The sequence below is a fragment of the Myotis myotis genome, unplaced genomic scaffold, assembly GCF_014108235.1.
Source record: "Myotis myotis isolate mMyoMyo1 unplaced genomic scaffold, mMyoMyo1.p scaffold_m19_p_5, whole genome shotgun sequence".
In the NCBI taxonomy this organism is placed as follows: Eukaryota; Metazoa; Chordata; class Mammalia; order Chiroptera; family Vespertilionidae; genus Myotis; species Myotis myotis.
In genome coordinates, this window is record NW_023416357.1 from 94,695,825 (window position 1) to 94,721,766 (window position 25,942).

Sequence of the window (25,942 nt, forward strand, 5' to 3'; positions counted from 1 at the left end):
GGGCCCGCGCGCCCCGCCCCCACAGGAGACCTGCGCGGAGGCGGCACCGCGGCCGCAGGCTGTGACCCCCCCAGGTCTGCGGCCAGTGGCCTGAGGGGCATCCCGGCTTTTTCGCGGCGAGAGGCGGAGCCGGAGCCCAGGACTGGGTCCAGGTGGGCTCAAGGGAGGATGAAGCAGGTAGGGCCGCAGGGATGCTGGGCGTGGAAGGATGATGGTGAGGATGGGAGGAGCCTGCGGGAGCGCTGGGGAAACAAGGAGGAGGAGGAGGGATGCGCGAGGCGGGGGCCTGGGCCTGGCTGGACCCCAAATGGCCTTGAGTTGCAGCCGAAAGGGAGGGGCCCGGTCTGCAGGGAGGATGAGGGTGGGCTCTGCACCACGGGTGGGCGGGTCTGTCACTCGCCTTTGGTGTGTCCCCCACCCCCACTTCCACCCCCATCCCAGGCCCTGGTGGACGACACTGAGGATGTGTCCTTGGACTTTGGCAACGAAGAGGAGTTGGCCTTTCGGAAAGCCAAGATCAGGTATGTTTGGACTGGCTGTGGGCAGGAATCCCCCAAAGCTGCAAATTCATTCCACCTTCATTCATTCACTCACTCATTCATTCAGAATGTATTGAGCACCTAGTGTGTGCCAGGCATGGGCTAGAGACACACCCTGGACAGATCAAAGTTCCTGCCCTCCTGGCAGGAGGCTGGAGAGGCGGACAAGGGCTTGGAGCCTGCAGTCTAGGGTGGGGGGGGGGGGGGGACCTAACATTGAACAGGCAAACAAAGATATTTGGGGGGAAGTCAACAGTGTGATTGAAAAAAGGGAAAGTGACTGGGCAAGACCACTTGCCTTAGCACAGTCAGGGAGGGCATCTCTGGAGAGGTGACATTTGAGCTGAGACCTGAATGAGGAAATTTCCACCAGGAGGAACAGCAGGTACAAAGACCCTAAGGCCGTGTTGGAAGGTCAGAGAAAACCATCTATGTCTGGAGGGTGATGGGAGAGGAGAAAGGGCTTGGCAGGAGGCTGGAGAGGTGGGCAGCTTGGATTTCTATTCTAACCCCTGCTTTAGTTCCAGCCAGCCAGGCAGTCCTGGGTCGAATCACTTCCTGCCTGAGGCGCGGCATCACAGAAAGTGGCAGGACTAAGGTGTGAAAAATGACCCATGAACGTGATTGCTGATGACCCAGCAGCTGCCACATTGGAAACACCCAAAGCTCAGCCGCACTCACTCACCTGTGCTCCGTCTCTCCTCCCGGCCATCAGAGCCAGCAGGCGTGGGGGCCTGGCACCTACATGCCATTCCTTTTACGTTCTCTGATCCAAATCCAAGAAACCTCAGAATGAGATAGGACAGTATTAGCTTCCCAGGGCCACTGTAACAAATCACCATAAACTCGTTGGCTTAAAACAACAGAAATGTATTTTCTGACAGTTTTGGAGGCCAGAAGTCCAAGATCAGTTTCACGGGCTGAAACCAGTGTGTCCGCAGGGCCACACTCGCTCTGGAGGCCCAGGGGGGAAGATCTGTCCTTCGTCTTTTCCGGATCTGGTGGCTGCCAGCTTGAGGCCCTTCTTCCATACTCGAGGCCAGTAGTGTTGCATCTTCAAATACTCTCTGCCCCATTCTCACATTACCTTTTTCCTCTGTGTCAAATCCCTTTGCCTTCCTCTTGTAGGGTTACTTGTAGTGCATTTAAGGGCCGGCTGTATGGTCTGGGATAACTTTCCCATCTCAGCCAACTTAATCACATCTGCAAGGTCCCTTCTGCCACATGTGGTAACCCTCACAGGTTCCGGGGAGTAGGACCTCCATGTTTTGGGGGGCATTATTCAGCCTACCATAATGATCAGAGAAAGACATTGTGAAAGAACTGGGATCCTGGGGCAAGAATCTTATACAGCATCTAAGCTCAGTGTTTATTGAGCACCTCCTGTATGCCGACTCTGGGCTGGTGACTGGGACTATGTGGTATAAGGACACCTCCCCCGGCCTTTATGGAGTTGCCCAGTCGAGAGCAGAGATGGTCAGCCTCGACACTGCCAACATTCTGGGCCAGGCACTTGTTGCTATAGGGACCGTCCCGGGCATTGGAGGATGGTTAGCAGCATCTCTTGCTCCTACTCACCAGATGCCAGAAGCACCCACCAATAATGTCTCCAGACACTGCCAAATGTCCCCCCAGAGGCAAACTTGCCCTCATTGAAAACCAGTGGTGTGGGGTATAGGGTGTAGGTATGCCAGTGGCTGCTACGACAGTGTTTCATGCTTGGGCACTTGTCCTGGGCAAGGGAAGAAGTGACAGCTGAGCTGAGACCTGAGGAATGGGGGTGGGGGTGGAGGGTAATTAGCTAAAGCAGGGAAAAAGATGGGGTGTCACAAGCACAGGCTTAGAGTTAAGATAAGTTTAGGGAGCTGAGAGTGGTTTACTGGCGAGCAGTCTGGGCAGAGACTGGGGCCCACACCCTGAAGGGCTTATACTTACGGATGTGTGAATTCTGTTAGAATGGGAATCTACTATATCTGTGCTGTCAAATAGGGTAGCCACCAGACACATGTGGCTGCTGACACTTGATCTGTGCTGGTGTAACCAAGGGCCTTCCAGCCGGGTCTTTTAGCTTTAATACGCTGACTGCTGTTCACTTTAGCCTCCAGCATTAAATAGCCCCAGCGGCTACCCTACTGCACAGTGCAGTTCTAGAGGTGGAATTCGTACAGGGCAGTGACACGATCAGAATCCTAACTGGAACGAAAGAAGGATACAAGGCCGTGACACGGCATCTTCATCTCCTTGGGAGATCCAGCCCCCACCCCACACACATTCCTGGTGTCGGTTACCTACATGGGCCAGGTCGGGCCACCAGAGGCCAAGGCCAGGGTGTTGTGGGTCACCCTGAAGCCTAGAAGCTTCAACCTCTGCTTCCTGCAAACCTTTCTATGACTCTGTTCACCGAGACGGCTACCTGCCTGTCAGCTCAGCTCCTCCAACCCAGGGGCTGTTCCACGCAGGTCACTCCCAGGCAAGCCTGGTGTTTACCCTTTGTTTACAGTGACCTTGAACAAGTCAGGGCACCTTCCGGATCCCCATTTTCTCATTTGTAAAATGAGGAAGACGTTAGTCCCATCGTAGGGTTGTATAAAGAGGACTAAATCAAGTGACAAACTTATGTAACAAGACCGTGAGAGCCCTGACCCTCATGTGGGCTCCATAAATGGTACCTGTTATCTGACCCCAAGTGGGACTTCTGTGTCCTTGGGGCAGAGGCACGTCCTCGGCTGGAACAGGACGTCGCGCTGGGGTTGTCCTTGGAGTGGGAGACTGTCCCTCCTGTGGAAAGTTTATGCTTTGAAGGCACTGGCTTCACAAATTCATTTAGACCAGTGGTTCTCAACCTTCCTAATGCCGCGACCCTTTAATACAGTTCCTCATGTTGTGGTGACCCCCAACCATAAAATTATTTTTGTTGCTACTTCATAACTGTAATTTTGCTACTGTTATGAATCTTAATGTAAATATCTGATATGCAGGATGTATTTAGGCGACCTCTGTGAAAGGGTTGTTCGACCCCAAAAGGGTCTTGACCCACAGGTTGAGAACCGCTGATTTAGGTCATGGATTCCCACCCAAAGCAGGATGGTCTCCTCTGGCCTCAGACGGGTTCCTTGGACCTGATTTGGGTGGGAATTGTTAGGGCTGGTTTGGTCAGCGTTTCGTGCTTGGTCCTCACTCAGCCCAGGGGGCATCCAATGAGAAGAACGCCAAGGGGAGTCACATGTTAGTGGGGACCAGGTCCCCAGGCAAGACCCACATGAAATCAAAACTATCTTTGCAAATCCCTAACCAGTGTCTCCAGTAGAATGACATTTTGTCTTTCAAGTAGTCTTTCATGTCAATTTATCTTCCCATGTTGGATATAAAAGCTGTTCCTCAAAATGAGCTGTGGAGGAAATTGTTGGCTGTGTTTTAGGGGAAGTGATTTTGAATGAAAAACAGTAATAGCAAACACTTTCCTAGCACTTATATGCAGGAACTATTCTAGGTGTTTTGCTCATTATAATTCATTTAATCTGTATTACAAACCTATGAGGTAGACGCTCTGATTTTTATTGGTTTCAGGATGAAAGAAATTGAGGGAAAGAGTTGAGTGACTTGCCAAATGTCACACAGCTGTTAAGTGGCAGGGTGGGGAGTTAGGCTCTCTAGAGCAAGCATGTCAAACTCAAAGGTGAAGACGGGCCAAATAAACAAGGTTTAAGTTTCTTTGGGCCACAAAAATAACAAAAGCTTCAATTTTCAAATTTCAAATAAACCAAAGAAACGTAAGTTTATTTCGATAGAGACATGCTGAATACAAAGGGTTGAAATAAGTGAGTAATGTTAACATAAAATAATAGAATATTTTTATAAAAATTAGTACTTTTTCTTGAACATTAATTTACCAGACACTGAATAACTGCACAAATTAATGAGGGTAATGCAAATAAACCTGTTTTTCTTGTTCTCTGAAAGTGAAATATTTTCTGTTACGCACACCAAACAAGTCAGTCCAAGATTAATGATGTGGCCATCGGCTGCTAAAATATTTGCTGCTAGTATTAGTGGAGAGAAATGGAGCGCCTGCGCATAAGTAGTGTAAGAGAAATGAATGCAACACAATTATAGTAATCAGTCATTAGCGAGCGTTGTAGTTTGTTATTAGTAATTATGTATAACAGGATATTGTCAAAATTAAGTTATGAATTTTTATTAAAACGTTTCTTGCATACTGTTATATTGGTTGGGCCGCGAAAATATTCGTTGTGGGCCGCTTGTGGCCCGCAGGCCGCAAGTTTGACATGCTTGCTGTAGAGCAGGGGTGGGCAAACTTTTTGACTCAAGGGCCACAATGGGTTCTTAAACAAAAGCATGGATGGAGTGTTTGTGTGAACTAATATAAATTCAAAGTAAACATCATTACAGAAAAGGGTACGGTCTTTTTTTTTTTAGTTTTATTCATTTCAAACGGGCCGGATCCGGCCGCGGGCTGTAGTTTGCCCACGGCTGGCTGTAGAGTCTGACCTCATATTACATTGTGCTTAGGAGCAACACAGGGGTGAGCTCTGCAGCGGGAGCAGCATTTCCAGGGCTTTGGTCTTATGCCTCACTCCCCTCCCCTTTTAGAACTGGCTTTCTAAGCCTTGGCTCTGTTTATATTGGGGCTGAGTAATTCTCTGTGTGGGGCCGTCCTGTGCCCTGCAGGGCTTCACAGGATCCCTGGTCTCCACCCACTAAGTCCCAGCAGCACTGCTCCCCTCTTTCCAGAGTTGTGAGGTGAGGTATATTCCCAGGGGCAAAGTGACCCTGGTTGAGAACCCTGACTTAGGTTATTATCTCTTTCTCTAGGGTGTGGATTTGGATAAGTTAAATTTGTATTTAAAGGAACTCCTTGCATTCCTGACACCTCTGTGTTTGACACTGACCGAGGGAAGCCGCTGGGGTAGGGGACAAGGAAGGAGAGGGGACAGGTTATGGTACAGATGTTACATTAGTGGCTGCCCATCATTCTCAGAAATCAACATAGGCACACAGACACAGACACATGCAGACACACACACACAGGCACACACACAGGCACACATACACACACATACAGACATCATGCTCCAACACACTGAAGAGAAGATTTTGGTTGTTCTTTGTTGTGATTCCAGGAAGTTTGTTTGCCTCAATAAGTGAGGACCCCTTGCCCTCTGGGGTCCCTCTGTTCCCATTGACTTTGGGGAACAAGTCATCCTGCCCCTCTCCCATTCTAAAAATCTACTTTAAAAATATAGAAATATGACACATAAGCAGGTCTCACCAAGAGCTGATGATTTAGTTTTAAGGAAGGTCTATGGTTACCAAGGAAAAGAACCCATAAAATCAAGGAACTAGAAATTTCAGTTCTCTTTGATTAGGGCACGGAATTACACATTTTGAAATTAACTCCTTATATTTACAGCTGCTTAGCTTCCTCTTACTTATATTTCTTGTTAACGTGAAATTGAATGCTGTCCCAACAATCAAATCACTGAAGAGAGATTTCTGGTGAACTGTGACTTACACAATTAGGGAAGTTGGTGATCAGAAGGGGCCATTGGTCAAGTTCTTTGATGTTTGATATGGGACAGCTTGACTGAAAGATTTAACTCATTCATTCATTTACTCCAGTGCTGATGCTACTGGTGTTCGGGACTGCGCATCCGTTGTTGCAAGGGCCGCGCTGTGCCCTGTAAAATGTTTAGCAGCACCCCTGCCTCCACCCACTAGATGTTAGTGGCAGCCTCCTAGTTGTGACAAACAAAAGTGTTTCCAAACATTGCTGGGGAGGCCCCAAATCAGCTGCCTTTTGAGAACCACTGGTTTGTTCTTTTTCCCACTCATTTACTCACTGAATCAACAAAAATGTTCAAGGACCTTTGTGTGTCAAACACAGTTCTAGGGGACACAGAGGCCCCTGCCCTCCTGAGCTGACATTTTGATTAGGGGTAAGACAGTGAACATATCTATAATAATAAAAGAGTAATATGCTAATTAGACTGGACATCCTTCCGAATGTCCTTCTGGACAAAGCCTGGGCCAGAGGGAAGCCGCCCAGGTCCCAGGTGCTGGAGGGAAGCGGGTGCCAGCAGCTGGGGGGAAGGAAGGCCTACTCTTGCACAAATTTTCATGCATCAGGCCTCTAGGTATATTCCAGGGATTGTGGGAATCAGGCCAGTGGGAGAGTGGGAAGAAGACACACAGTTGGAGGTGTGTTAGGAGAAGGGATGTGGAGGGCTTTGAGGATTCCCCTGGGGGGGTTGGAATTTTGCCTGCTTTTGACAGACAATCTTTGTAGATGATCAGGGGATGGTCAGATCTGATTGACACTTGAGAAAGCTGCCTGTGACTGCCATGTGGCCTGTTGGGCAAGAAAGGAAGCAGGGAGGTCCGCTAGGAGGCCCATGAAGCGTGAAAGATGCTGGTGGGTGGGACTGGTTGTGTCCCAGGGATGCCCAAGGGAACTCGGTTCATGCTGACCTTTGTCCAGATTCTTCCAGAGGCCGGTCTGGGGCTGCTGAGGTTGGAGAGAGGTGGTGGAAGGCAGGGTCCCAGATGCAGGTCTCAGGTCTGCATTCCCAGAAAGTCTCACCTTCGTCAGCACCCCCAGGGAACTTGAGGTTCTCTAAGGGAACATGCTGACTCAGCGGGTGTTGAGTGTGAAAGGCTCCTGCTGTGCTATCCTGCTGTGCTCCCAGGGGCTTGGGACATTTTTCCAGGCTGTTATTTCTGGGTAAATAAGGAATGCTCAGACTTAGTAAAGACCAGCTCAGTGAACACGGGTTGGAATCCAAGGGGAAAAGCCCAGGGCTGGCCCTTTGCCCGCCCCAAGGAAATGCTCACAGGGGCTCAGCAGGGAGGATTCTATGGCCAATGACTCACTCCTCACTCATCACAGGAGCAAGGAGGCTTCCAGAATGACTCAGAAATAGCCACGAATACATTAATAGAGCCTCATATTTTCTCTGCATCTCAATACAGGTTATCTGTCCCCTGAATTTTAAAATACTTTAGAATAGAAACTGCAAAAGGACAGTCAGCTGACTGACTCTAAGCCTCAGAGATACTCTTAGTCTAGGGAAGTATTTTAAATGAATGTGAATTTAAATCTAAAAATTGGAATGGGTCACATTTGAAATCTGACTCAGCACAGAGACAGAAGGCAGACTGGTGGTTTTCAGGGGCTGCAGAGGGAAGAATGGGGAGAAAGTGCAGCTGCGTGAGGGGTTTTACTCTGGACTGATGGAAATGTTTTAGAACAACATTGTGAAGTACTAAATGCCACTGAATTGTTCACTTTAAAATGGTTAATTTATGTGGTGTGACTATCACCTCAATAAATTTTTTTGTTGTATTATTTTTCTAAACGTTCTTTTTTAAGTAGTTTTGGGTTCACAGCAAAATTAAGGTGAAAGAACAGAGATTTCCCATATACCTTCCTGCCTCTTCCCACACATAGCCTCCCCCATTATCAACATCTGCACCAGATGAAACATTTGCTACAATTGATGAATCTACATTGACACATCATAATCAACCAAAGCCCATAGTTTACATTAGGGTTCACCCTTGGTGGTGTGCATTCTATGAGTTTTGACAAACATAATGATATGCACCTACCATTACAGTATCATATAAACTATTTCCATTGTGCCTCCCTCCCTCCACCCCGAATCCTCTGTGCTCCATCTATTCACTCCCCCCCCGCCCCCCCAACCCCCGGCAACTACGGATCCGCTGTCTCCTTCGTTTTGCCTTTTCCAGCATGCCATATATTTGGAATCATATAGTATATAGCCTTTGCAGACTGGCTTCTTCCACTTCGTAGTATGGAATTAAATAATTTTTAAAAATCTGGATTGCTGACTTCTTCTGAGAAGCCATTAGAGTTGAGAGGATGGGCTGAGTTGAGTTGTGAGGCATGCCCCTTCTGGGTGAGCCCCAGCCCTCACCCACCCAGTTGACTTATTTACCAACTCAGGTTGGCCCTGTAAGCACCTGAATTTACAGCCCCCCGCCCCACCACCACCACTTCTTGAGGACAGTGAGGAGCAAATATTATTCCATCGATAGCATCTCTACTTTCAAGGGGTGCGAGGGGCTTTGAGTTGGAATTCCTCTCTAATGCCGTGGTTTTCTCCCCAGACCTCCAGAAGCTGTGGCCAAGGGATGGAGGGGCCTGTCTGCGAGAGCCCGACCTCGGGGGTCAGGCTGTGCCTGGCCATACGAGGCTACTTACCCTGAGCCCCCATGTTCCTGCTCATCCCCCAGTCTTTGTATACCGTTTGTTCTCTGCTGCCTAAATTTGTCCCTTAGATCTTAAAATGTCTTTAAAACTTTATGTTTTTAATTAACATATAATCCACACACCATAAAAGTCACCCCTTTGCCCTAACTGGTTTGGCTCAGTGGCTAGAGTGTCGGCCTGTGGACTGAAGGGTCCCAGGTTCGATCCTGGTCAAGGGCATGTACCTTAGTTATGGGCACATTCCCAGTGGGGGGAGTGCGGGAGGCAGCTGATTGATGTTTCTAGCTCTCTATCCCTCTTCCTTCCTCTCTGTAAAAAATCAATAATATATATATATATAAAGTCACCCCTTTGAAGTGTACAACTCAGTGGTTTCAGTACATTCAAAAGGTTATGCAACCATCGTCACTGTCCAATTCCAGAACATTTTAATCACCCCCTCCCGAAGGAATCCCATATCCTTTGGATCTTAATCCTCATCAATGCTAAGAAGCACCCCCTATCCTGAGCCATGTGCCCCTTCTCTCAGCCCCTGCAGCCCCGTGTCTGACCCCAGGCCTGATGACTGACTTTTGTGTCCACATCTTGGGTTTTCTTAAAATGTCAGTAAATTACCAAGAACCATGTGGGTGCTCTGCCTGACTCCCATACTAAAGGGTTGGCGCCTGGAACAGTACCTGGAACAGTATGGACAGCTGGTGGGACGCTGCACCACCATTCCGATTGGACAGTGGCCATGCTGTGTGAGTTGTTGAAAATTCTGATGGTGACTTTTCTTACCCCATTAGTGACACTTTCACACTGAGTTGAAATTGCCCGTTTGCTTCTCTGCCCCTTCTTCCCCCACAGACTGGTGATGTCCGTGAGGGCAGGACTGGGTCCATTTGTTCACTGCACTTGGACCTAGCATGTGCCTGGTTAATTAGGGTTTTTTTTTAAATGTAGTGCTGCTGCTTTAAGCTCCATTCATTAAAATTGCATACTTCTTAAACGATTTTGAAAATCAATTGAAGACTTTTAACTAGTTTCAATTTCCGTGGTAGTCATTGTTTTGACTACCAGAGTCATCTGCAAACAATAAGTACGCATGCACGGCAATTATAAAATGTTCTGCTTTCAGTGCAATGGGAGTGTTGGTGGCTAATGGAACCCCAGACGAAAGAACTGTAAAATACAGCAACAAAATATGTAAAGTTGGAAAATAATATTTTGAATTAATGTCTTTGTAAAGTCTTAAAAAAAACACCTCTTTTCTTTGAAATAATTTCAGACTTACCAGAAAATAGCAATAACAGTACAAAGAACTGACAAGTGTTAACACTTTGGTGTGTGTGTGTGTATTTGTTTTCTGAAGTGTTTAAGAGTAAGTTGCACACACCATGCTTCCTGACCCCTAAACATTTCCCTGTGTATTACAAGAACAAGGCATTCTCTTACATAAGCAGAGTATGCTGGAAACTGGGAAACATATCTAATCCATAATTCATAGTCCAGTGTCCTTTCCCCCAGTTCAAGATCCAATCCAGGCTTGCCCATTAGTCAATCTGGAACAGTTACCAGCCTTTCTTTATCTTTCACGACATGAACAGTTTCTGAAGAGTGGTGGCCAGCTGTTTGGAGGAATGTACCTGAACTTGGGTCTGTCTGATGTTTCTCATGATTGGATCCCAGTCATGATTTTGGGCAGAAACACTGTAGAAATGACGTTCTGTTCTAAAAGAACATTTGTTTCCCAGATCGGTCACTCAAAAGGTAGCCCAGAAATGACACTTTTTTTTTTGCCCTTCACTACTTCTTATCTGCATCTCAGCCCCCAGGTTTTGGTCTTTTATTTATTTATTTATGTTTATTTTTTAGAGAGAGAGAGAAAGAGGAAGGGAGAGGGAGACACCAACGTGAGAGCAAAACATTGTTCAGCTGCCTCTTTACACCCCATACTGGGGGTCAAGCCTGAAACCTGGGCATATGCCCTGACAAGGAATCAAACCAGCATCCTTTTGATGCATGGGATGTCACCTAACCAACTGAACTGGATTTTGGTCTTTGATTCTCTTTTCCACCTGAGGAATCCACAACGCCTGAGAGAGTCAGTTCCAAGTTTTGAGGCAGAAACCAGTCGGCTGGATTTGGAACATCCTTTTGTTACCAGAAAGCACAGCTGTTTTTTAAAATGTCACAGACTGTTATGAAAAATGAAGACACCAGTTTAATGGTGCCCCACAGCCCAGGCTGTGGTAGTGATCAGTATTTGCTGAATGAATTAATATGAGTTCACTCAGTTCTCCCATTAAATAATTTGTAAGTTGGGTTCTTTGTCCCTAAGGTGCTATTGTTTTAAAGTGCACTGGTTCAGTTATAGCTTTGGGAGGTAGAAAATAAATACCTTATTAATATTTGCAACCATTAGTGCAGTGGTTCTTAACCTTCCTAATGCCGCGACCCTTTAATACAGTTCCTCATGTTGTGGTGACCCCCAACCATAAAATTATTTTCGTTGCTACTTCATAACTGTAATTTTGCTACTGTTATAAATCGTAATGTAAATACCTGATATGCAGGATGTATTTTCATTGTTACAAATTGAACATCATTAAAGCATAGTGATTAATCACAAAACAATATGTAATTATATATGTGTTTTCTGATGGTCTTAGGCGACTCCTGTGAAAGGGTCATTCGCCCCCCAAAGGGGTCGCGACCCACAGGTTGAGAACCGCTGCATTAGTGGATGTATCCTGATTCCCAAAATATTAGATGGTAAAAAAAAAAAAAAAAAAAAATGCAATTTAAGGAAGGATTCTCTCCATTTTGCAAATGAGGAAACGGAAGCTCCCAAGAGCCAAGTAACAGATCCAAGCTCACACGAGAGCTAATATTCGATGCCTTCAAATCCTGCCCACTTTCTAGCAGACTCTAGCAGCTCTTCAGAAACAAAAGCACATAAATGGGTGAATTCTACTTTTTACTTCCAATGCAAACAAACAACCAGCACCCTACTCACAACAGGGGTGAAAACGAGCAGGAACCCAGGTCCCTTACCTCCTTCAACCTCTCCAGAGTGTCACCTGCTCTGCGCACCTTCCTGCCGGTTGACTTCCTCTCCGGCCTTCTGGAAAGTCAGTCCTTGGCTGCTCTGCTCTCTGTCTCTCCCTCAGTTAGTAACCCCAAGTCTCCTGTTTAAAAGAGGTGAGTGTAACTGCAGCTGGCCTCATGCTCTCCTCCCTCCCCCAGCTTTAAGGAAGCCTGGGATACTTCATTTTACTACCCTGATTCTTAGAGGAACCCAATCTCCTTGTCCTTCCCGCCCCTGGGAATCACCTGACTAAATAGAACGTGGGTTTTACACAGTTAAAAGTCCTCAGCATTAGAGCCTATAGTAGTTAGCTATTGCTGCATAACAAATTCCCCCCAAACTTAGTGGCTTCAGATAAAAAATGTTTCTTACCTCCACTGAGCCTAAAGGTCAGGGTCTGGGAGCAGCTGGGCTGGGTGGTTCTAGTGTGTTCTTCCATCTGGGAGCTCCTAATGCCTGGGTGTCCTCAGCGGCTACTCTTTAACATTGGGGCGTGCGTCATGGGGGCATTCTAATTCTATCATTCTGTCTTCATCTGTGAGCCGAAGAAATCTAGAAAGAGAAACCCTCCCTCTTCAAATATATAGTCATTACAAGGCATACTTCGTAGAAAAATAGCATAATAGATACTTGATTCTTATCCTTCATTTTTGTTCAAGTAATGAGATCATTCCCCAACATCCCCTACAGCTGACCACTGAGGGTTTAGTTTAAGAATCACATGACTGCCGGGCCAGCCTGGCTCAGTGGTTGAACATCGACCTATGAACCAGGAGGTCACAGTTCGATTCCTGGTCAGGGCACATGCCGGGGTTCCTGACTCAATCCCCAGTGTGGGGTGTGCAGGAGGCAGCCAATCAGTGATTCTCTCTCATCATTGATGTTTCTCTCTCCCTTCTTCTCTGAAATCAATATATTTAAAAAAGAATCACGTGACTCATGGATAAGACATTCTTATTGCTGCTTAAATTGTCGCACCTCTGGCCAGTGGGAGTCCTTTCCTGTTGGCTCCTGAGTCTTTCTGACTCGACTCTGGAGTCTCTGACAGCTTCCTTGCTACCTGGGGTGTGTCGAGGGCCCAGCCTCCTCGTATGCATCTCTCCACCTACCCCTGGCATCGCCTTTTCCCCAAGGAACCCTGGCTCCTTTGGAGAATGGAGTTTAGAAGCCCCAGCCGGGGCTCATCTGTGTCAGCCCTTAGGCTGCAGGGCTAGGAAGTGCATCAAGCAGGGCTGATGATCATCCCTTTGTATTTTTCGGAGTCACTGTTGTCACCAACTTGATCTGCGGGAAACTCTGGGCTGAGACTGAGTGAAGACTTCGGTTCTGGTGCTGATTCTGCCATTAAAGCCGCTGTGAGCTCATACTTTTCTGCGACCCAGAAAAGATGACTCTTCCGCAGGGAGTTGGTTCTCTCCAGAACCCACAGCTGGCCGATAGCGCATGCGCCTGATGCCAGCAGCACAGCCTCTGCGCCAACCCTGGGGCAGTTCACTGCCCCTCTCCCAGCACCCTGCCCTCTGCAGAGCAGCGCTCCGTCCCCCTCTTAGCTCACTTCTTTCCTTTGGGTGCCTTTGTCCCCAGGCAGGTGTTATGGGTTGACAGGTTCTGGTGCTGATTCGCTGTCAAAGCAGCCACTAGTCCAGCTGTGGGCAAACTACGGCCCGCGGGCCGGATCCGACCTGTTTGAAATGAATAAAACTATTGAAAAAAAAGACCGTACCCTTTTATGTAATGATGTTTACTTTGAATTTATATTAGTTCACACAAACACTCCATCCATGCTTTTGTTCCGGCCCTCCGGTCCAGTTTAAGAACCCATTGTGGCCCTCGAGTCAAAAAGTTTGCCCACCCCTGCACTCGTCTGTACTTCCTGCGACTAGAAAAGATGTCCCTTCCTCAGGGTCATCTTCCCCCAAAGGCATGTTGAAGCCCTAGCCTCCAGTACCTTGAAATGTGACCTTACTTGGAACAGGGTCTTGGCAGATATAATTAGTTAGGATGAGGTCATACTGCAGTAGGGTGGGCCCCTAATCCAATATGGCTGGCATCCTTATAAAAAGACAGCCATGAGAAGACAGGCGGGTGGAGAAGGCCATTGGACAATGGGGGCAGAGATCGGAATGATGCGGCTACAAGCTGTGGACTGCAAGGGTGCCAGCTGTTATCGGAAGTCAGGAGGGAGGCCTGGGCCAGAGGGTCCCTCACAGCCCTTAGAAGGAACCAACCCTACTGACACGTCATGTTGGACTGCTGGCCTCCAGACTGTGAGACAAGTTCTGTTGTTTTAAGTCACCTAATTTGTGGTGCTTTGTTACTGCTGCCTGGGAAACACACAGCCTGCGACAGCTTCCCGCTCTCCCCTGGAGTTGGTCTCTGGACCAGCAGCACTGACATCTCCTGGGGACTCATTAAAACGCAGACTCTCAGCCCCCTCCCCGCACCCAAAACTCCTGAATCAGAAGCTTCATTCAACAAGAGACTCAAGCATGTCAAACTCGCGGCCGGTTGGTTTGACATGCTTGGACCAGGTGATTCCCATGTGGAGCACTGCCTTACACAAAAGGAGGGTGGTGGGATGGTTACTCCCATGAATTAGCTGGCACTAACGGAACCCTTGGTGCCCACCAGGCAGTGTCCTAAGCCCTTCTACATGCACTCCCATTATCATGTAATCTTCCCAGCAAGCCCATGCCATTGGCACTGTCACCAGTGTATATGGCTGCGCAGGCGTGCACTGCATGTGACCTTTTGTGTCTGGCTTCATTCACTTAGCAGAATGTTTTCAAGCTTCCTGTTGTAGCATGCACCCATTCCCTTTTCTTTTCCAAAGTTTTAAAATCGTTGTTAAATATGCCTAACATCAAATTTACCATTTTAACCATTTTCAAGTATACTGTTCAGTGACATTAAATATGTTCACACTGTGGTGTAACCATCGCCACCATCCATCTCCAGAACTTTTTTGATCACCCCAAACTGAAATCCTCTACAGTCAAACCTCGGTTCTCAAACGTCTCCCATCTGGACCAATTCAGTTCTTGGCCAAGTTGTTCGGGAAGGGGGTGGGGGGAGGGAATGTCTCAGTTGTGCAACACGGGGGCAGTTGGGGATGAGCAGGCCAGTGGGGGCGGGGGGGGGGGGGTAGTTGGGTGCAAGCAGGCAGGCAGGGGTGGGAAGTTGGGGGAGAGCAGGCCAGCCTGGGGGGCAGACAGTTGGGGGCAATTAGGCCAGCAGGGGGTGCCAGTTGGGGGCGAGCAAGCCGGCGGGGGGGGGCAGTTGGGGGGATAAGACTGGAAGTGGGGGCAGTTGGGGGCGATCCAGCCAGCAGGCAGAGTGGTTAGGGGTGATCAGGCAGGCAGGCAGGTGAGCGGTTAGGAGCCAGCAGTCCTGGATTGCAAGAGGGATGTCCCAGATTGGAGAGGGTGCAGCCCAGGCTGAGGGACACCCTCCCTCCACCTCTGTGCATGAATTTCATGCACCGGGCCACCAATATAGCGTAATATCCCATGGTATGGTTGTGCTACATTTTGTTCATCCACTAACCTGTTGATGAGCATTTGGGCTGTTTCTACCTTTTAGTGACTGTAAATGGTGCTACTCTGAGCATGTACTAAAAAAATCTCGGTCTTTAGCTAAGGAATCTGGTCCCTGAGTCCAGCAGCAGCAGGAGGGTGTGGCCTGGGTGGGGATCACCAGGTGCTCTGGGCAGAGGAGATAGGGTTCCACACAGGGTCCAGCCTGGGCCACGTGACCAGGGGCCCACTGACTTGTCCCTGGGGTTCACTTTCATTTTGCATCCTGAGCATATTCAGCCTCTAAGGTTGGGATGTCTCTTTAAAAAGAAATAAAGAACAGAAACAAGAGGGAATACAGTGGTCACCAGAGGGAAGTCTGTTCTTTTACTCACTTCCACACTCAAACCTCTGTTGTGCTGACCTTTGAATCAAAGCTGTGAGGACTTAGCAATCAGCATCTACTCAGACATCCCAACAGTCTGAAAACTCGGCAGTCTCCAGCTCAGATTTTGGAGGAGGAGGACGATGTGCTATTGTTTGAAACAGGAAGCCAGAGTCTGAAGGATGATGGGGAGCATTCTAGAGAAGAAAAGTCCAATTCCACCCAGTGCTTCATCCTTGGAGCATGGGGTTTCTGAAGGCTTGCAGGGGTCTCTGCTTTTTCAGGCATGGGATCCTTCCATCCCTTTCTGCTTTGTTCCTGGAGCTGGTTTATCTTGAAAAGGGAACCGAGGAAGATTCATCAATTTTAATGAGCATAGGAATCACCCAGGGCCGTGGTCAGCAAACTGCGGCTCGCGAGCAACATGCGGCTCTTTGGCCCCTTGAGTGTGGCTCTTCCACAAAATACCACGTGTGGGCACACAAGTACAGTGCGATTGAAACTTCATGGCCCATGCGCAGAAGTCGGTTTTCGGCCTGGGCGAGTCTATTTTGAAGTACTGTTGATATTTGGCTCTGTTGACTAATGAGTTTGCCGACTACTGACCTCGGGTCTTGTTAAGATAAAGATTTGGGCTTAGGAGGTCTGGGGTGGGGCCGCCGGTCCTGCATTCCTAACAAGCTCCAGGGCACGCGGGAAGCTGCCAGATGGAGAATGGCTGAAGGAGGCAGATGTCATCCTAGCTGTCTTCCTCTCACTCTGGAAGTCCCCTTCTGCCCACATCTTCACGGTGGATACTGCTGCTAGCAGTAGAGCCACCTGACTCCAAGTGGGTGTCAGGGCTGAAGAAATAAACAGTAGCACCCTCCTCACTTTAAACAATGGGGGAAAGCATGTCTGACATCACTGATCAAGGCTTTTTTCACACTTTTGTCTGTTCTCAAAAATCTTGACTGTTAATGAGTCAAACAGGGAGACTACTGTTAGCCACAACCACCCTCTGGTCTAGCATCCTGTGAATTTTATCTCCTGGAAGCCTCAGACATCTGAGGCAAATGGTCTCCCATTTAACAGGTGAGCAAACTGAGGCTCTGAGTTTAGTAGCTTGTCCAGGGTGCTACACAGCAAGGATGGGGCTCAAATGTGGATTTAGGCTCCCTGGCCTTCACTGTACCCACTGTCCAGGTGGGGACTGGGGTGGGGGGCAAGTAGGCATTTGTACTCCATATAGCAGTGGCCCTTTCTTTGCAGAGGGACCGGTAAGTGCAGAAGAAAGGACCTGCTTTCTGGAATTTTCCTCATGCATCCAACTGTAATGGCTATATACTCAATTGGAGAATTTTAGGTCTGGAATTTTTTTATTTTATTTTTTTGACCACACATAGCCCCTAGAATATCAACCCGTGGGCTTGGTTTATTCCGAAAGGCGTTTGGCCTCAGTGCAAAGTTGAGGCTGCCTTGATGATTTATTTGTCTACTTTTTAATTCAAATTTACATAAAAGTACAGAGAACAATGACCGTGTTGTTCCGGTTGCCCAGGTTCAGTCATGATCAGTACATGGCCATCCTGTTTCATCCTGTTTCACCCACTCCCCGCCCCGAATTATTCTGAAGCAGATGCTAGATGTTGTCGCAGATACTCTGTTTGTGGTGGCAAAGTAAACCCCAGACCTTTGCTGCAGGGAAAAGCAGAAAGCTTTTCCAGAGTGCCTGAAAGATGATGAATTTAAAATAGGACATTGGATGAAGAATGTAAGCCAGAGACAGTCTTAAAAATCAGCATCCAGGGGACTCTTTCCCCCTCCCTACATGGGAGTCTGTACTTGTTCTTGAATAAATTTCCACCTTTACTACAAAAAAACCCAAAAATCAGCGTCCAGTTTTCAAATTGAGTACAGTTTACTTATCCGTTTAACAATTAAATAAAAGGCAAATTTTAAAGATACTGTTAGATTACTGCTAATCTAACCAGCCGGGCTCCCTCCCCCCCTTCCCCAAATCAAACGTGACTTAGAAGTTTGTGGGAAAGGGGTATGTGTCTATGGGACATCACTTCCCCGATTTATGCCATGTACTGCCTAGACCAGCCGTGGGCAAACTCCGGCCCGCGGGCCGGATCCGGCCCGTTTGAAATGAATAAAACTATTGAAAAAAAAGATCGTACCCTTTTATGTAATGATGTTTACTTTGAATTTATATTAGTTCACACAAACACTCCATCCATGCTTTTGTTCCGGCCCTCCGGTCCAGTTTAAGAACCCATTGTGGCCCTCGAGTCAAAAAGTTTGCCCACCCCTGGCCTAGACAGAATACCTCTCCATGACCCATATCCATTTTTTTAGAGTGGTTTTAGGTTTATAGAAAAACTAGAGGCCCGGTGCATGAATTCGTGCAGGGGGGGGGCGGGGGGGGGGTCCTCTGGGTGGCCTGCAGGGATTGAGATGAAATTCGCAGTCCAATGCTGCCTGCAGCTCCTACCTGCTGCTCCCGCTCATCCTGGCAGCTAAGATGTCCAAAAGGCGTTTGGCCTCAGTGCAAAGTTGAGGCTGCCTTGATGATTTATTTGTCTACTTTTTAATTCAAATTTACATAAAAGTACAGAGAACAATGACTGTGTTGTTCCGGCTGCCCAGGTTCAGTCATGATCAGCACATGGCCATCCTGTTTCATCTTCACCCACCCACTCCCTGCCCTGAATTACTCTGAAGCAGATGCTAGATGTTGTCGCAGATGCTCTGTGGTGGCAAAGTAAACCCCAGTCCCGATTGTGAGAGGCTTGCGCTGCCACAGCAGTGCTCACCAGCCATGAGCTCTGCGTCTGGCGCCCTCCCAAGGGGAATGGCCTGAGGGATTGGGCTGAAACCAGCTCTCCGACATCCCCCGAGGGGTCCCAGATTGCGAGAGGGCACAGGCCAGGCTGAGGGACCCCACCAGACTCCAAGGCGTGTCTGGCCCATCTCACTCAGTCCCAATAGGCCAGACCCCAGCAGCAAGCTAACATACCGGTTGGAGCACATGGTCAGTGCACGTTATAGCAGCTGGTCGACCAGCTGACTGTCTGCCCCCTGGTCATCAGTGCACATCATAGCGAGTGGTTGAGCAGCCTTAGCATATCATTAGCATATTACGCTTTAATTGGTTGTTCGGTTGTTCTGCTGTTTGGTCTATTTGCATATTACCCTTTTATTATATAGGATTGAGCAAAAATACAGTCCTCACAAGCCTCTCTCCACCCCACATTTCCCCTTATTATGAAAAAATCTTGCTCAATTTATTACAATTGATGAACCCATATATTATTATTAACTAATGTCCATAGTTTACATCAGGGTTTATGCTCTGCATGTACAAATGTATAATGGCATGTGTCCACCATTCTAGTATCATACAGACTAGTTTCATTGCCCCCCATATCCTCTGTGTCCCACCTAGTCAATCTCCTTCCCTCAGCCCCTGGCAACCACTGACCTTTTTTACTGTCTCCATATTTAGTCTTTTCCAGAATGTCATATAGCTGGAGTCAAACAGTGTGTAGTCGTTCCAGACTGGCTTCCTTAGCTTAGTCATATGCACTTAAGGTTCCTCCATGACTTCTCCTGGCTTGATGGCTCATTTCTTTTTAGTGCTGAGTAATATTCCATTGTGTAGATGTGCCACAGTTTATCCATTCACCTATGAAAGGACATCTTAGCTGCTTCCTCTTTTGGGCAATTATGAATAAAGGTGCTAATATCTGTGTGCAGACGTACGTTTTCAACTTCTTTGGGTAAATCCTGAGGCGTGCATTTGCTGGACTGTATCACATGGAGAATTTTTAGTGTGACTTGCAAACATTTTTCCTTGGTCAGTGGCTTCAATCAGAAACATTTTTTAATTGAGGTGTAGTGTTCTACAGTTAAGCACACGAATCTTAAGCATACGGTTTGATGAATTTGTACACATATGATCAAGATGTTGACCATCTCAGCACCCAGAAGGCTCCTTGTGCACCTTCCCCGTCACCGCCCCTCAACTGTCCAGAAATGGCTACTGACTTCCAGCATAATCGCTGGTTCTGCTGGCCAGGCAGCTCCCACGCTGCCACTACTGAAAGCAGATTTTTTTAGGGGAAAAGCGGCCGTTAGTAGCAGCTTGTTTCCTTTTTGGTTTGTTTTGAGTGGAGCCTGATTTCATCACCAAATTGTTCCTGCTGGTCTGGACCAGGGGTTGGCACACTTTCTGGGTAAATATTTTAGCTTTGCAGTTCAGCGAATGAGTGAGCATGGCTGTGTTCCAATAAAACTTTAGTTACGGAGATAGGAAGTGAGCCCAACGGGGCGTTGGGCCTGCATTTGCGAACCAGTGTAGAGCAGAGCTTTCAAAGCTCTGTGAGGTTCCGTCCAGGCCCGCTCAGCCTGCGCCCGTGTGTGTGGGACAGGAGCGTGCACATTTGAAGGCCCCTCAGGAGACTCTCATGCACTTTCCAGGTTGAGACATCTCAGTGTTTCCTTCTAAGGAGGAAGACAGTAGGTGTCCTGGGACCAAGAACTCCACAAATAGCTTTAAATGTAAACAAAAGCCCACTGAGCCTCTTCCCACCTTAACACTTTGATGAAGGTCTCATTTCCCCTTTCACCATCTGCCATTCTTCCCACCTCCTCTACTGAGAGAACAGGCTTCTACCAGCCAGGTGGAGGGGGCGTTGGGGACCCAGTGGAAAACTCTCCGTATTAAAGTTGAGGAATGAAGGTGGTTCTTCGGCAAAAGCATCGGGGCCGGGGAATACGGAATCTGGAGTCTTGGGGGAATCCTGAAATGAAAAGTGCCCCCGGGGAATGAGAGGGGAGAGTTGTGGTCAGAAGGGGAATTTTCCAGTGTGGCTCCTCGAGGTGGAACAGTTTCGAGTGACTCCGAGGGCTGCGACAACAACAGCTGCTTGCAGTTACCGAGCACGGCCTGTGTTTCTAGCACTTCATGCCCACCAGCTCCACTTGATCTGTTCAGTATCCTAGGAAGTGGCTGCTGCTCGCACACCCATTGTACAGAAGCAGAGACTGAGGCTGAGGGCTCATGTAGCTTAGACTCTGAGGTTGGAGCCAGGACTGGAACCCTGGCAGTTGGGCACCTCTCAAGGGACAACCAGGTGGGTGCCTGGGAGGGTGGAATTGGAAGCCAGTGGCATTGAGAGGTGGAGATGGCGTCGGAGTGTGTGTTTGCTCTGCAACTGCGGAGGTGGCAGGAGAGAATGCTGGCAGGGTGGAGGACCCCATGGCAGGGAAGAATGGACAGGCTTAAGCCATAGCCTTCAAAACTCTCAAAACTAGAAAACTGGTCTGCGGCCACATTAGCGCTAGCTGGGGGCAAAGGCTGGGCAAATTCCAGAGAGAGACTGCATGAGGCTTTGGAGGGTTGTCCAGAGAGCAGCCTGCATAAGACAGGATTAAAGCAATATTTGAAAGTGCAACAGGCATCATTTTCTACTTGCTTTGGGCGTTGTGCGAATAATAGTAATTTGATTGAATGACAATAATAATACCTCCCAACTAAGCAGAACTTTCCAACAATTGGAATTTTTTCTGTGTTTTATTTCAGGAAACCACAGCCTAAAAAGAAAGAAAAAGAAGTGGTGGGCAGGGGATTTATTCAAATACACCAACTTCCAGGTTTTACTGGACACTTGGGTCTCTCTTACATCTTTTAAGTCTATATTGTCCTACAAAGAGGACAGATGTCCCAGTGTGCCTTAAAGGACTCGATTACAAGTTTCAACACAACAAATATTTGCTGAGAATCTTAAAAGTCATGTACTGTTGGGGATATAAAAGTATCTAAAACATGGTTCTGCCTTCGAAGAACTTTCCAATGTGGTAAGATGATTCATTTATCTTCAGCGTGAAGGGGTAAAATTGTATAGAGACAGTTTATTGAAAATCCTCAATAAGATGAAGGCCAAAAGGGTATAAGAGATTCCTAAAAGTCTTGTCTTTTGGAACAGTCCAGATTTGGACGTTTTTGATCACATCTAATTCTTTTTTTTTTTCAATCCTCACCTGAGGATGTTTTTTTGATTTGAGAGAGAAGCATCGATAGGTTTCCTCCCTTATGTGCCCCGTCCAGGGATCAAACTCGCAACCTAGGTATGTGCCCTGACTGGGAATCGAACCCATGACCTTTTGGTTTATGGGATGACGCTTCAACCAACTGAGCCACCCTGGCCAGGGCATCACGTCTAATTCTAAAGTGCCAGGTACTCTGTCCAGGCCGGCCTTTCACCCAGGCTGCCCGGAGAGCCCAGCGTCGGAAAGGCACAGATGATAAATGTTCTGGCGCATGGCTGGTGTTTGGGCACGGGCCCCTGCTCCCTCTGGAACTTCCTCTGGAACATCAGGAGTAGGTGCAGAAGTCATAAACTCTGCTTCTGAGTCTTCGTCCACGTTCCCTTGGGAGCGTGAAACCACCCCACTCTATAGGAGCCCCTCGTTGACTTACTCTGACCCTGCTGCTTTTTGGGAAGTCCCAGCAGGCTCATGCCTTTGCAGGTGTGCTGGCTGCCTCTTTGTCATCCCAGATGTTGCAAGCGGGCATCTGGCGGGCCAGGATGATACGTGGCCTGCATTATTTTATTAACAGAATTAGTAGCCATCGCTTAAAATCCTATTTGCCATCCAAGTCTGGATTTCTAGCTTCTTGTGAAATGTTGAATCTGGCAGTACAAGGGTAGATGCGCAGAGTACAGTCCCTTGCCCTGCAGGGAGGCCTGCCCCCTGCCTCCCTCGCCATGGATGGCGCTTTCATTGCCATCATCATTGGCCCTGCACTGTTGCTTTCTTGATCTTGATTGAGTGTTTTTCTCTACCTGAGCTCTATCAAATGTGGATTCCTAACAAAATAAATAGAAAGCCATGAGTGTCTTCTCTTCTGCCTGGCCCATGTCACCCACGGCTGTCGCCTGCCTGGCCCCTACAGGCATTTGTTATCTATCTGCTCCGACAAATGGGTGTCCCTCGTTATTGGTTACCCTCAGGTCTCTCATCTTCCAGATACACCTTTAAAGCATTTGATGTAGGATGAGCACATTCCCCTTGGTTCTGCGTCTTCTTTGTGCCTCGGGGCTCAGTGAACAAAAGCCGTCTCCCCCTAGGCTCCATTTCATCATTTAGGTCCCACTCGTCATGAGCAATCGCGAGTTAGACCTGTCGTTGGCACATCACTCTCATTTCCCTCTGTCCAGGAACATGCATTCCCCGATGACTCGAGACAGCACCCATGAGCGGCACGTGGACCCACTGCTCCACGACTGGGTAACAGCCCAACCTTTGCTTTAGGGAACCAGTCACTGCTGCTGCTAGGTGGGAAGGCAGCGAGTGGCCACGGTCACACTTCACTTCAAAGGTGACCCAGTTTCAAAGAGGGCAAGTGATGTTTGTCATCAGATGAGGGGAAAGTACGGGATTCTTCAAGAGGGGAAGGAATCGAGAGCAGTGCTGACTGTCGCGGGCCTAATTTAGTGCCGCCCGCCCCGGAGCTGCAGCCCGGCTGAGTTTGGTGTGAAATGTGCCAGGGAGAGCGTGGGAAGTCAGACACCATGGAGTGAGGGGCCTCCTGGGCTCTTTCCTAGGCACCCCTTGGCCACCTTCTTCCACCTGTTCTTCCGAGTGAGCGCCATCGTCACTTACGTGGGCTGCGACTGGTTCAGCAGAAGCTTTGTGGGCTGCTTCGTCACCGTGCTCCTCCTTCTGTCCTTCGACTTCTGGTCTGTGAAGGTGAGGCCCCCCTGTGATGCCTTTGCGCCCGGGTGGTGGCTGTCCTGATGCAGGTGGTCGATTTGAGCGAAGAGGTGCTCTGGCTGGAACTGCTGATACATTCTTAGGAATACGGAGCCGGAGTCACTTAAAATTAGAGGAGAAAATACATTGTTTAGTGTGGAGTAAATGGCTTCAGGATATCAACTGTTGCAAATATGTGCCATGTGAGGTGACAACTCCATATGGCTTTGATCTTTAATAAAGTTTACATAGAATATACAGAGATTTAAATGTTCTACCTAATGTGGATATATATATATATTCGGGGAGTCTGTCACTTTTTAAGGTAAGCTTAATTAAAAATTAGAAGCCTCGAAAACTGACTGAGAAACCACCACAGTCCAGTTCCCCACCTCTCGCTCCCAGTACAAGTTTAACTTCTGTTTTATTCACCAACAAACAGGTGACGACCTGCCCTTTGCCCAAAGTGCGCTGAGAGTCACTCTGTCCCTTTTCCTAGAATGTAACTGGGAGGCTCATGGTGGGCCTCCGCTGGTGGAACCAGGTCGATGAAGATGGGAAAAGCCACTGGATTTTTGAAGCCAGAAAGGTATTCTCCATGACGAGGCGAACCAGCATGGGGAGAGCGGCGGTGGGAAGTGTCCGTGGGTTCCTTTGGGCCCTGCGTGCTCTGATCCTGCCCTACCCAAAGTCCACTGGGGCCGGCGCCCGGCGCGGAACAGGAGCACATGTAGAATCAATGAACATGACGGCATGAATCACTTTCCCACACAGGTCTCTCCGAACAGCATCGCCGCCACCGAAGCAGAAGCCCGGATCTTCTGGCTCGGCCTCATTATCTGCCCCATCATTTGGATTGTGTTCTTCTTCAGCACCTTGTTTTCCTTGAAGCTAAAGTGGCTGGTAAGGCAACACCCGACTCTATGACATTGCTTTGACATCTGCACACAACCAGGGGTCCCAGGAGTGGATTGTTGTTTATTGACAGATTTATGGAAATAGCTGAAATATGGCTCACCTATATAATGTATATAATTCAGTGGCTTCTAGGTGTTCCGTTGTGCAGCCATCACCACAATCACTTTCAGGATTTTCACCGCCCGCAAAGACACCCTGTAGCCTTCAGCCATCACTACCTCCCAGTGCCCCTGTTCACCCAGCCCGACACCCACTCATCTTTGTTTCTATAGGTTTGTCTATTCTGAACATTCCCTATAAGTGGAATCATACAATATGTGGTCTTTTGTGACTGACTTCTTTCACGTAACGTCGCATTTTCAAGGTTTATCCATGCTATCGCATGTATCAAGACATCTTTCCTTTTCAGGCTGAATATTCCATTGTATGGATAGGCCACATTTTATTTATCCCTCCATCCATTGATGGCCGTTTTGGTTGTCTCCACCTTTGGTGCACGAATAATGCTGCTAAGAGAGGAGTTATAGAAAACGCCTATGACATTCTACCTTGGACAGGGAACCCTTCCTAGGTAGGAATAAGCTAGCCTCAGAGTTCTGAAGTTTTATTTCAGAGCTACTGTATTTTGTTGCCATGACTTGTTTCGTTTGCTCAGAAAACAAAATATCCACAGACAGTATAAGCAGCAGCGTGATTAGAGGTGTGGACTCTGGAGTTTGGGTCCTGGTTTGGCCTTGCACCAGCTCCTGGACTTTGGGCCACTTTTGTGTCTCTGGGATGATAATGGCACCGACTTCTCAGGTTGGTGATTAAAAGGTGTCCAGGAGTCTTTTAGGTGCTCAGTCGAGGTTGGCTGCTACGTCAGGTGCAGGCCAGAGCCACCGCCACTGGGTGTGGGAGGGACATTTCCATCTAAGCCCAGGAGACTGACCTTTGCTTTGTCTGAGCACAGGCCCTCGTGATAGCGGGGATCTCTCTCCAGGCCGCTAACCTGTATGGCTACATCCTGTGCAAGATGGGAGGCGAGAGTGACATCAGCAAAGCCGCCGCCAGCTTTCTGTCCCAGACGGTGTTCCAGACGGTGAGTGACTGAAGCTCAGAGGGAGGGGCCTGTTGGCAGCTGCAGTGCTGAATGTTTCCTTGTCAGTCAGGCTGCCACAGTTAGTCTCTAAATTGCGGTGAAATATACACAACATAAAACTGACCATTTTAACTAGTTAGTTATTTTTAATCTTCACCTGAGGGTATTTTTTTCATTGCTTTCTCAGAGAGTGGGAGGGAGAAAAAGAGGGGGAGAGAGAGACAGACAGACAGACAGACATCGACTGGTTGCCTCCCTCACACTCCCGAACAGCAACCCAGGGACATGCCCTTGACTGGGAATCGAATCTGTGACCCTTCAGTGAGCAGGCTGACGCTCTAACCATGAGAAATGCTGGCTAGGGCCATTTTAACTATTTTCAAGTGTACATTTCAGTGTCATCTAGTACATTAACATTGTTGTACAAC

General features: G+C 48.1%; 1 protein-coding gene across 3 annotated transcripts in view; it reads left to right on the forward strand.

Moving 5' to 3' along the window:
- The window catches only part of TVP23A (trans-golgi network vesicle protein 23 homolog A), a 27,383-nt gene continuing 1,441 nt past the window's right edge, over window positions 1-25,942 (forward strand). For 2 of the 3 annotated variants that reach the window (XM_036309329.1, XM_036309331.1), the window contains exons 1-6: window positions 1-177; window positions 442-521; window positions 23,368-23,512; window positions 24,015-24,104; window positions 24,290-24,418; window positions 25,386-25,514. In XM_036309329.1, coding sequence (XP_036165222.1) covers window positions 169-177; window positions 442-521; window positions 23,368-23,512; window positions 24,015-24,104; window positions 24,290-24,418; window positions 25,386-25,514 — 582 coding nt within the window. In that variant the 5' untranslated portion in view covers window positions 1-168. The remainder of the gene's footprint in view (window positions 178-441; window positions 522-23,367; window positions 23,513-24,014; window positions 24,105-24,289; window positions 24,419-25,385; window positions 25,515-25,942) is intronic. The other variant, XM_036309330.1, reaches the window with a different exon arrangement.